This window comes from Triplophysa dalaica, chromosome 11 (genome assembly GCF_015846415.1).
Source record: "Triplophysa dalaica isolate WHDGS20190420 chromosome 11, ASM1584641v1, whole genome shotgun sequence".
Taxonomy (NCBI): Eukaryota; Metazoa; Chordata; class Actinopteri; order Cypriniformes; family Nemacheilidae; genus Triplophysa; species Triplophysa dalaica.
The window spans coordinates 16,011,525-16,023,845 of NC_079552.1; the positions used below are offsets into that span (position 1 = coordinate 16,011,525).

Consider the following 12,321-nt stretch of genomic DNA (forward strand, 5'->3'; position numbering starts at 1 on the left):
AGTGCAGCAGCTGCAGGATAGGGTGGGATGTTGGGGAAGCTTTCATCTCAGCACATTCCAGCCAACAGCAGCCAGAAGCAACTGGCCTCTGCTGCTCTCCTCTAAAAATAACCATTACCACCAAAACAGAGCTGGTCCAGATCCACTAACCGAACTGTATCACCTTACATAATCGAGTTTGTAACACTTGTAAGCAAACACACTTACAATTCAATAAACCAATACGAAAGACACATAAAAAAGAAAAAAATTCATAGATGCGTTTGAAATTAACAGCGCTGGGAAGTTCACTGTTGTGGATAGACTAATAGTGTAGGCCTAGGCTACTTATAAAAAAAAACATACAAATATACAAATTTCATTTTGTTTAGAGAAGATGTTTTCTTGTTTTCAAATAATCAGGTTATATCAGTGTATTATAGAGAACTCCAATGGTTATACGTATGCTCAAAACATCAGTACAAAGAGTGACTATCAGCATCATATTAATTCGGCATAAGGCTGTGCATGGTATAGGTGTATAGGAAATAAGACTGTTTAGTGTAAACAGACACACATCTTTGGATGTAAACAGTTTGATCCATTGTTGCAGGGGATCTATCTTAGCCCAGCTGGTCAAAATGCAGGGTGCTATATTTGTCTGTAGAGGGCAGTAATATCCCACAGCAAAAATGTACATAATGTACATAATTTCAGTCCATTAGTATTCAGATCATTGAGACATCCGGTGCATATATACTACAATAATGTAAATAACTTCTCCAAGTCCTTCTTTATGCTGTTGCAAAGGTTATAAACGAAGATATTAATACACAGATATCTTTCTGGATGTGTGACTTGCAAGCTGCAAGGTGTCTAAAATGTTTAAAATTGAATTGAACTAATAAAAATAAAAAACGCATTAAAATGAACCAAAAAAATGTAATACCTTAGGTTTTTGTTATTATATAACAAATGTGCATATTACTCCAACGAATCTAGCCAGAGTAGCCTATTTGAATGAGTAAACATTTGTGAACGGAGGTGGCAAACATTGCTATATAAAACACTGTGTAATTGTAAGATTATGTTATAAAATCTCTTTTATGATTTTAATATGTGTATAACGCTAAGAATAAGCATTGGGAAATGTGACCAACAGTTTTGACTGTCATGATTTTGTCGCCTGTCCCTTTAAGAGATGAGGACGCCTCCAGTGTCACTCCACGGTAGTAGGTGACAACATTAGCAGACTTGAACTGCGAGTGGTGAGTGTCATTCATTTCTTGTGTTAACGTTTTTTAAAACCAGTTTTAATGCACATTATAATGCTGTTTGTATCGTCCGTGCTTTTATCTTGCATTGTAAGTAATGTGGTAAATGTGTCTGGCGAAATAAACATGCTAGCTCGATGCACTAATGGCCTGTTGCGCAAAATATTGAATAATCTCCGTGCTGCCCGCCATTTGTACATTAACATTAGTGTTAACATTACAGGTTAGGTCCGAGGTTTCGTGCTATATTAGTCGTTTTGACAGGTTGTTGATACATCCGTGAACAATAAGTAACCTTCAACAAGGAATAGCGACGTCTTATCCTTTACGTAACACAACGAGGCTTAGTGACTCGGGTGACGTTACAAAACACTGGAACATGCCACATATTGTCATTCGCAGTATATTGTGCATTACACAAAAAGAACACAAATTCAAATGAAGTAGAAGATATAACGTGCTGTTAATCGCCAAACAAGTTTGAGAAAAAATTATATCAACTATACTTATTTTAAAGGATGTACAATTATTATGTAATAATATTTTTGTATGCAAATAAGCAAAAATTGAGGAGCACTATTTTCCTTTCCTCTCCAGAATGTTCCTCTGAGGTGATTTGGAGTGGTGGCTAACTCACCCTGGATGTTTACAATGGCCTTTATAGTATTACGCTCCATACATTTGACCCATTTGTGGCCAAGAGGACGCATATCTTTTAATGTAAATAGTGCTTTCAAGCACAGAATCTCTGTAAACTCCAGGTCATCTGTGTCTCAATGCAGATTAGAAACGGGAGGTGATAAGACAGTCACAAAGTGTGCTCCACTGACCGTCTCATGCCAGCCAGTTTTCAAGACATTAGTGCCTTTCACTTCTGTCAACTTGTTGTGTTTTCGTTCTATTTCCACAAATTGCCAATTATGGAGGGAGAGCCAGAACAGCCAGTCTTCCATTAGTAAGACAAAAGGTACTGGTCTTGTTCCAGCATGTCTTGGTATAAGATGTATTTTTAGCAGATAGTCGGTTGCCTTGAGTTATTATATGAAGACAAACAAGTTCAGTTTGAAATAAGACTATTGAAAGATCTGTTTTCAGTCTCTAAAACAATGTTGTTGTTTCACTCACCGCAGTTTCGACGTCCGTCCTGGAGGGCCAGACGCTTGCTATGGGCATGTGGTCACTAGGCCTTGGCGCTGTTGGTGCTGCCATCGCCGGCATAATACTGGCCAACACTGACTACCTGCTGAGCAAAACAGCACCTGCTACACTGGAGTACCTGGAGAATACTGACCTCAAAACCATAGATGATGGTAAGAAATATCACCAAAATCTAGAGATTTAAGTCTAGGGAATTAAGTCACAATCAGAAACAAAAATGGAACAATCAGACGTTAAATGTTTGTTTACGGACCTTCATTCGTATTCATTCAGATGCAAAGATTTTTAAAGCTAGGAGTCTGTGGGAGAAATCGGGCGCAGTGATCATGGCTGTGCGGCGACCTGGATGATTTTTGTGCAGAGAGGTAAATTAATTACATTCCTCGTAATACAATTTAGTCAAATCCTCTGGTCCACTGTGGACAGTGATGAAGCGGTTGTGTCGACTCTTGTATCTACAGGAAGCCTCTGAGCTGTCCTCTCTGAAGCCTCAGCTGGATGAGCTCGGGGTCCCTCTCTATGCTGTTGTTAAGGAGAAAATAGGTTCAGAGATTCAGGACTTCAAGCCGAATTTTGCTGGGGAGATTTTCCTGGATGAAACGGTTGGTAGACTGACAATATTAAAACTGAGCATTTCTGCGTTTTTGATTCCTGAATGTATTCCTAAATAGCATGTATTTTGGTGTAATATCTTACGTATATTTGTCCACAGCAAGCTTTCTATGGACCACAGCAGAGGAAGATGGGTGGGCTTGCTTTCATCCGCTTAGGGGTTTGGCAAAACTTTTTAAGGGCCTGGAAGTCAGGTTATCAGGGCAACATAAATGGAGAAGGCTTTGTCTTGGGAGGAGTGTTTGTCATCGGGTCTGGCAAACAGGTGATGTTTTAGATCCAGGTCTTCAAGTAGGTCATTGCATACTGTATACCACTGCAATCTAATAGACTTTTGTTTTCTATTTTCAGGGGGTTCTTCTAGAACATAGAGAAAAGGAGTTTGGAGATCGAGTCAGCAATGAGTCTGTTTTGGAAGCTGTTAAGAAAATTGTAGGCGAAAAGTAGATTGTCTTATCGGTCAAATTGGAGCAGAACCAAGGAGAGTCCGCCCATATTCTTGAATCACAACTTATGTACATGAACCTCATCACACCTCATTTCTCCTCCTGATGCTGTGAATAGAAAAACGCTCAGTTGATATAGGATTCATGGCACTGATTGTAACACGAGAACTAATTGACAACACCTCAAATCATGTCAGAAGACATGTGGCCTTGTTTACAGGAAGTTAAGGATGCACAGTCAAGGATATTATTATGAAATTGAACATTGAACATGAGTAATATTGTTGCACTTTAGAAGTAGTTAATCAGGAATCATTGCATGGTTGTTTTGCACCTCACTGGATTTCTTAAGCTGCCTGCTGCTGTACTGGTGGTTTAATGGTGGTATGTGTATTAATGATAGTCTGACTCGCAACTCTAATAAGAGAGAGCAGATTTGAGGCCAGCACATACTTTCAAACCTGCTGGTATTTTTTCAGTGAGCGGTCAAAGGTTTCAAGACGTGGAGCTTACAATAAGCAATAAACATGCTACTACATTGGAAAATTTGTCTTCATTAATGTTTTTACTTTACACTTATTAATTCATTGTCAATGTGTGGAATCTCAATTTCATATCTGGGTTTCCTATATTATATATATTTTACTGTGTGTAGAGAGGTTTTAATGAGAATAAATCGCCCATTGTTTTGATAAATGATAGTAAACTGGTGGTTAGGGTAAACAATGTAGTTTGCATTTGGTATAAATTAATTATTGTGTTCATGGCTCCCTGTGTTATATCTGTACTAAACAGAAAATATGAAAAAAACGAGAAAATACAGCCCCAGACATTTCTTAGTTTCTTTATTACATTGTTATAGACAAATACACATCAGGTTATAAGACAGTAATAGAAAATGCTGGAGAAACTAAAACATGCAGTGAGCACCAATAATAACCAAACAATTGTGCTAAAGTGGGTCTTTCTGGTACAATAATATTTGTTACCGCACTCTAAATATATTGCATTTGCATTTCTATGCTTCTAGGCAACCGGCCAACTATCAATAAATATGTGCTATTAGTGTCAAGCAACTTTGCATTAAAACACCAAAGAACTTTATTCTTTGGTAAGGTCTGATTTTTAAATGGGCTTTTGGTGTTACAATTTTTAATTCAATTTTGAAATACATTTGGATCCAAATACGAATTTTTTTGATCATTCCTGATATAGAAGATCATAAAATCACAGTCGTGCATACAAATTTATACATTACTGACAAGTGTAGATTTTCTACTTAAAGATCTTTCGCTGGACTAGTGCAATTCACAATCATAAAACATCAAACTGAAGCACCACTCGTCACAAAACAAGAGGATTTGATACTGGTAATAATATGATGCTCCAAACAGTAAACTGTACTGTACAGTTGGAGGTGCATGCCTGGCCAAGTGAAGTCTAGATTGTGGGTTATTCAGTGATGAATGAGACTTGACAGCATGTGGTTGAACTGGTCCGAGGGATTTAAATTTTAACAGGTCACCCAGAGAAAAGACAAAACAGTTTCATATAATCCACAATCAAATTGTCATATTTGCATAATATAGTCAACATTTCTATACATTAATTCTAGAAACATTTGTGTTGCACAAGATCATCAGTGTAACAGGGAATATGTGCACAAGTTTAAATCTTCTGTGTGCTTATGCTAAAGTAACATACAATGTTCTCACAGATGTTAGGCCTAATAATGTTTGCTTACATGGAGTGTTCATGGCAAAATACTAACAGATCTCTAGTGCCTCCCAGAGTACATGAGGAGAATAGCAACTCATGAAAAGAATGAAAGCAACACTGTAAAGGTTTGTTAACATCATTCAAATATACAAATCACAAAACCAAACAACAAACTACTCACTGTAACATTACCACAATATGTCAGGATAAAGTTTGATCATTTTAGCTCAGGTTAACAAGAAGAATATAGCGTTTGTTATTGAGCCAAGTACGTTAAAAAAACATGGTGCAGGCTGACATCATCAAAAGCAATATAGGTGTAACAGATTAAAGACTCCCTGATGATAAATAAATCTGTTTCCTGTCCTGCATGATCAAACATAGTAGCAATGCTCTCTATTCATATAGCTTGCTATTATTGATTAAGCTTTTAGTGCTTCTTATTTTAACCAGACATGCTCTGATCCATTAGATTAGATATGAAAATAATTCATACAATCACAAAGTGATCACACTAACCAGTAAACATTATTCTGACCACTACACCATTCTTCAATAACGATTTACAAACAACAATGTCTACATGACCAGAAATCATTTACATCTCAGTAACATCTGCAACAACTTCAAAACACACAGGCCTATAAGGGTTAGACAGAAACCATGATCAAGTACAGTACTGTATAGATTTTAGGAAGTACAAATGTACATCAGTAAAAGTTGCCCAATAGTTTGAGTCTTAACGATGAAAGTCAAGCAGACTGCATCTACAGTGTAAGTGCACTTAAGTGGCACACACTGAAGGATGTAAGGTGGATGAGTTTTATTCTGGCAAAATTAAATTCTGTCATCATCATGTTAGTGAGCCTCTAACTTAGAAACCTCAGAAGGACTCAAAGATCACGAAAAAGATCTTATACAGACTATGCAAGCTAGACTAAATAGAAGTAATGGAGTATAAAAGGACGGAGTGCAAAGTTACTGCACGAAGGAGTCTATTAACTGGAAAAATGATACGTGAAAAACCTGTGATAGCGCCTAAGCATCAATGCAACGGTTAACATTCAAGCTTCTTCAACTAAAATAACTAAACACAGCAGCAAATTCTGGCCTTCATTCTATATAGATATGCAGTTTAGGATTGTACAATAACATGGGTAAAATTCAAAAATATGTATAATTTAGAACAGCAAAACAAAAATAAATGTTCCACTCTTCAGATTGTGTCCACTAACCTAGCAGTGGAGTACATCAATATGGGCTGACACCTATAGGGCTCTACAGACCCTTGTTAAAATAAACAGTGGTGATGTTAGGATTGCTCTGTCGTATCCTCTCTTGCAGCTCAGGCTCCAGACTGCTCACCTTCATAGAACTTTGTAGGGACAAAGCAGAGCAATGTATTACCACATTCATCATGTCAATCAAAGCAGGAGACAAGTTCTATTATATACTGTATAAGCTCTCACCTCTTCTGTGGGAACAGAGCACAGCACAGGGGAGTGGCAAACACAAGACTGCGGGGACAGGTATTCAAAATGATGAATTCATTTACTGTAATAAAGTTGCTTCAACCAACAACAAAACTCCCAGCCTAAAGAACTCACCAGAATCCAACAAGCCCAACTTGTACTGGGGCGTTGAGAACTGGGAACCGCTGAAAGACAGAAAGTCAGAGTTTAAACACACATCCATAACTGTAATAGTATGTGTGTTTGTGGTCCTTACTTTCATGAAGGCTTTCTTCTCCAAGGCATTCATGATTACTGGAGGAATAGCTGTATGAGAAAACAAATGCGTTAAAAATCCCAATGAAAACTCTCTTAAACACTTTATTTCATATCATTATACTCTCTTTCTGACTATATGTTATAAATACATGATATACTAGTTATAAAACCTATATATTTTAAACATGCTAAATAGAAAAATAAACACTGGTTGATCCATGCACTGGTCTTACCCATGGCTGGGATAGCCATGCCGATACGAGACACCACCACCTGTACGATGGCTTGCTTGGCAGCTTTAGCTGATTCTCCGAGGCGTTTTCCCTCAGCATCAGTGACAGGAATACCATATTTCAGCTCTCTGTTAGGAGTAATTCAGAAGAGAACTCATTTTCAAGAAAAAATGAATCAGATCTACTGAAGTTAAAATATTACTCATGAAGCCTACGGATTAAAACCCTCAACTGACCTTGAACATTGTTCTTAAACGTACCTTTGTCTCATGAAGGGTATGTTGATACAGTTTGCTGCTGCCACTGCAGCGAATGGAACAAAACGGCCGATAATGGCTGGCAAGTGCTGGGGAGAGATAAGACATCTTAGATAAAATAACCACGTCACTGCTGCCACTACTAAAACCTGAAAAACTTGTCCTGGTCAAGTAAAAACAGCACGGTCTAAGATCCTTTCTATAATAAAGTTTCAGGAGTACAATTCCATAATGATAAAACCGTGCTAGCTAGAGGCTACATTTCTGCAGGCTAAAACAGATTTCAATAATCGTCAACCAAATTTCAAGAACCAGAAAATAAAAATAAATGATTTGGTATAATTATATGGCGTAATTATAAGTATTCTGCTAGTTAGGTAAGGAACACACCTTGGTCATAGATTTTAGGCCAAGGGCTGTTACTACAGCTCCTGTAGTAGCACCGACGTAAGCTGCTCCAAGTTGACTGCAAACATAAACACACATATACGAGAAATCAGTACCAACAACATTTCACAAGTTGCTTCCAAACTAACATATTCAAAGACAAGAGCTCCTGAATAGTGCATCAATGATGCTGAATAGTGCATCATGTGGGTTCGTGCTTAAAGCATATGTGATACACTTTCAAGCTATCCAGGAAAGACGGAACACTAAATAAAATAGGAAAGACACGCGCAATGAGATTATTGGATGATAAAACTATAAATAAGCACATGAGCAGAAAGTAAACCGATAAACAGACATGCTTGATTTAAACACCGACACTTCTTCATGAGGAGCACCAGTGGAAAAGATTCCACCACGTTTATCATCATTGCAATGTGGCTCATGCGACAGCTGTCAGGATGCTCAATGGTGCAATATACCAACTGGTGTTGTCGGAACACATCATCACACCATCGACAGGTGGGCTGCCATGTGGCCTCCACATAGAAACCTGTGGCTAGATTGTATCTAGAAGTGATCTTAGCCTTCATACTTCACGGTGAGCGGTGCGTCTCCACTGCGGTTAGTGTAGTTGACAACGGCATTGAAAGACTGGTTAACCCACTGCCAAAACACAACTGCTGGGGTGGTCCTTAAAAAGAAAAACAGAGAAAGAGAATGAAGGACGCATTAGCAATTATATGAATTTAGAATTGGATTTGAATAGTTAAGTTAGAAACCCGTGATAAAAAACTCCTATGTAAGCAAAGCAAGTCACGAGGAGTCATCCCAGCAAAACCTTGTGGTTTGAATGAGATGTCGGTCTGTCGAAATGACTCATTCATAAATGACTCACTGATCATAGCAACAGTGTTTTCAGGAAACTAGGAAGAACTTTAAAAAAACTACTTTGTTTAAAGCCTAATTATCCTGTTTAAAAAAAAAAAATGCTACCATAATGCACTTAAAATACCATCAGCATAAAGAGTACAAAGGCCTTAACACATCCACCACACACACGGTTACTGCCTTTTCCATGATGACTCATTTGTAAAGTATTCCACCAACTGGGCGGGGATGTGGAAAGATGTCCTTCTTTTTCAGGCTCCAATGTGTAACGTTTTTTACAGTTTAGCACACTTTCTGCGTGTTTGGTGTCCAGAAAAGCAGATGATTCAGTACTGAAGTGCTCCTACCTGTAAAAAGTAAGCATGCAACCCGTAATTGTCATGTTCATGGGCACTTGTGCAGACATGCGTCCAACTAGCAGCATTTTCTCCCCCGTATCTGGGTGGAAAGCGGAGTCGTAGATGTATTTGGCCCTCCATAGTTGATCCTCTGTTAGCCCAGCCCTCACAACTCCCAACCTGTGAAGAGAACCAAATCTTTATAAGCAAGTCCGCAGTTTTAATAACTTTAATAACAAAGTTATTTGTTAATAACAAATGAGCAGTTATTTATTTTTTATTGATCTTTAATCATGGTTCCTTTTTTAAATAAATGAATATCAGCCGTACTACTATCTACTGTATAAACATAAACTCAGCACTCCATAGATTCAAACAACGCACCCGGTGCTATTTGAGGAGGCGAATTAATAAGTAAAAGAATACATTTTATACACTATTTCCTATAAAAACTCTATAATATGGGTACAGCTTCTATTTTAACATAATGGACAGGTTTTGAGCATCAATAATTGTTACTGCAAGAAAAATAGAAATCATTCTTTAGAAACCTTTGTGGTTAAAGCTTTCAGACCTGTAGTTCTCCACAGTAACTCTAGCATCTTCTAAAACATCACTGGAAAGAAGCACGTTTCTTGGGTCTGTCACCATGAAGAAATGCTGAGCCCGGCCCATAAATGTGCTCTGGTCCCATCGTGGCTCTTTAATATTGATATTCAGAGGTAAATCTCCAGACATCCTGTATGACTTCTGTAAAAAACACAAACAAATGTCTCTCACAAGGTCATCTTATATCTAAAAACGAAACATCGCGATCTTTGCTATCAAGAAGGAAAGTATAGCGTTTAACAATGCAGGTGCACACAGCAAGAGCCCCAAATGAATTAACAACACCCAAGCTGTCAGTACAGGGACCTGTAACATCAATAAGTTAACGTCATCTGTGCTATACTCGTCTGTTAACCTTACAGATAAATATGAAAGATATACAGCGAGACATGCCAAACGGTCATGACCTTGTTCTACATCGGACATTTTTCTGAAACACACATATCTTGTTTGAAAACCGAAACAACTCTCGTGTATGCAGCTGCTGGCGTTAATGTTACTCAGCGCTAACGCTAGCTGCTTTGCTGGTTTTATGGAATCTGACAAGGACAAATAATAACAATTTATAAAACATAAAGTTTCATTTAATTCACCAGTAGAGAGTTCACCATGTGTGCTATTTCCATGCCCAAAGTAAACCATGCAATGATATTAACTCCCGTTTCTCAACAACCGGCTAAGCTAACGTTAGCTAGTTACAGTATACTTTCAGTTTCATAAACGCACAACCGTAAAGCGGGAGAGACATTAATATTTATTCAAAGAGCCATTTACGGCACGCACATACCTGCCTACACGACCACAGGTAACGTCCAGCTGCACCTTAATACACCTTCAGACGGATGACCTCAGTGCTTCCCTCTATGAGAGATGACAGCGTACTGCTCGCACTTCCGGCCTAACAAGCATGAAAATGTTCGCGAGATGCTTGAAGCGTTGAACGTCAGCTTGTGTGTGAAAAGGCGGTGAAAGATCTGCGGTTGGTTCGAAAGAAGGGGCGTGGAAGAGAGCTGCGCTGTGATTGGTGGATGGCTCCAAAGATGGGCGTGGAAGAGCGCTGCATTATGATTGGTTCCGATTTACTACTTGCTTTGATCACCTGAACAGTAAAATGATAGTTTTCATTCTGTGAATATACCAACATTACTTATTTCTCTTAATTAAAAAAAAAGATATTGTTTCTATTTGGATTTATTTGCTGAAATAAAAACAGGAGAAACAGGTGAAAATAACAGAAAATATCCTCTTTTCTTCAGACCTCAAATACTAGTAAACAATAGTAGTTCATGTATTTTTGGGAAAATGTGTTTTATCTGATAACCTCGAATTTTATCACCGTTTTTATGTGTCTTGTCACGCTGTCAGTATTTCACTTTGCTGTTGGACGACTTTGTCGATACTGAGGTTTGATTTTGTTGAAATTCAACAGAAACTGGACTTGAATGGCCACAATACATACTGATTAAATAAAAAATGGAATGGTGCAATGGTTGGTTGTTCAAGATGCAAATAAGGATATTGGAAATAAAAAAAATCTCTATTGAAACAATCCAAAGCAATAATAATACTTATTTGAGTTGCGAATGAAAGCACGATACAGCAAATGTACAGCTCGAAATAGTTAAATTGGATATAGTCTATTCAGTCCACTTATAAACACAAAGTAATTTCCCTTATATAACCACTATGAGGCAGTATAAGACTTTAAAGCAATTTCCGATGTTCTGAAAGGGATTACAGTTTATCCTTAAAACAAACTCACCAGGACATTTTTTCATAAGGTCTCACATGGGTTGAACACTCATAATAACTATTGTTGTAACTGTTTAACTATGCTACATAATTCAAGCGTAAAAGAGTGAAGTAGAAATCTCGTAAAACGTTGCTTTAAGAATCTAATGTCTAAAATGTCATAACTTCACACAAACGAGATTTAAGAGATTAATATGGATCTGTAAATTGCTCCACAGGAATACTGTTAATATAATAGTCTTATGCTATGAGTGACGATTGTCAACCACTGGAGCGAATGAGTTTGTGCTGTGACATCCTGAGCTGCTCCACATAATCCAATCAGCTTGCTCGAGAGGCGGGTTTGAGGAAGGCTAATATTGTCTTTGTCTCAGGTGAGGTCATGCAGCACAACACGGAGACAGGTAAAGGCATTTAACTTGATCTAACTTTGTTTTTCTCGCTGACCAAGAGGGATTTCTAAAAGAAGACATGAATACAACTATTGGCAGTGGAAGACATTTCCTACCGATTTTTTGGCAAGTTTATATGACATTGTTTTTTTCTTTGTATAGTTGTGAGATTAACTCACGCTGAGTTGAACGATTTACCTGTGAATGTTGACCTAGTTACTTATGTTGACTTGTGAAGCGTCGCCATGCGCTTTGAGCAACCTGTTGCGCTGTCCGAGGTGCTGATGATGATGTGCGCCAGGTTCCTCTTTATTCTGACATCAATAATGTCACCAGCTCACAAATGTCACTTTCTTTGCTAACCGGCGTGTTTTAATATTAGCTCTTCACCCAGCTCAGTATCTATAGCTGTGGAAATAGTGCAAGACTTAGCTTTCCAGAAAGCTATAATTGCAGATATCACTTTACCTCCCATGGGAAATTAGTCATTGCGCGGCTGGGTTCTTACAGATCTTTCCCTGCCGTCTTGGATCACTGGTGAGTA

At 38.1% G+C, this 12,321-nt stretch overlaps 2 protein-coding genes across 2 annotated transcripts; one reads left to right on the plus strand and one right to left on the minus strand.

The window, feature by feature from the left end:
* Nucleotides 1–1,180: 1,180 nt before the first annotated feature.
* Nucleotides 1,181–4,027, plus strand: selenou1a (selenoprotein U 1a). Its single transcript, XM_056760769.1, has 7 exons — nucleotides 1,181–1,247; nucleotides 1,851–2,220; nucleotides 2,384–2,563; nucleotides 2,685–2,776; nucleotides 2,873–3,013; nucleotides 3,124–3,288; nucleotides 3,375–4,027. The coding sequence occupies exons 2-7, from the start codon at nucleotides 1,896–1,898 to the stop codon at nucleotides 3,468–3,470; spliced, it is 999 nt and encodes a 332-aa protein (XP_056616747.1). The 5' UTR covers nucleotides 1,181–1,247; nucleotides 1,851–1,895; the 3' UTR covers nucleotides 3,471–4,027.
* Nucleotides 4,028–4,297: 270 nt separating this feature from the next.
* sfxn3 (sideroflexin 3) lies at nucleotides 4,298–10,569 on the minus strand. Its single transcript, XM_056761295.1, has 11 exons — nucleotides 10,421–10,569; nucleotides 9,599–9,774; nucleotides 9,034–9,204; nucleotides 8,391–8,489; nucleotides 7,799–7,874; nucleotides 7,412–7,497; nucleotides 7,152–7,279; nucleotides 6,917–6,966; nucleotides 6,796–6,845; nucleotides 6,658–6,705; nucleotides 4,298–6,563 (listed from the first exon to the last, which is right to left on the minus strand). The coding sequence occupies exons 2-11, from the start codon at nucleotides 9,760–9,762 to the stop codon at nucleotides 6,467–6,469; spliced, it is 969 nt and encodes a 322-aa protein (XP_056617273.1). The 5' UTR covers nucleotides 9,763–9,774; nucleotides 10,421–10,569; the 3' UTR covers nucleotides 4,298–6,466.
* Nucleotides 10,570–12,321: the final 1,752 nt, after the last annotated feature.

Excerpts from the sequence above, each read along its gene's own strand:
- sfxn3 (XM_056761295.1), bottom strand. The coding sequence starts at position 9,762 with ATGTCTGGAGATTTACCTCTGAATATCAATATTAAAGAGCCACGATGG. Across the intron at positions 9,205-9,598 it reads GTTACTGTGGAGAACTACAG|GTTGGGAGTTGTGAGGGCTG; the intron begins GTCTGAAAGCTT and ends TTCTCTTCACAG. Across the intron at positions 6,846-6,916 it reads AGAAGAAAGCCTTCATGAAA|CGGTTCCCAGTTCTCAACGC; the intron begins GTAAGGACCACA and ends TCTGTCTTTCAG.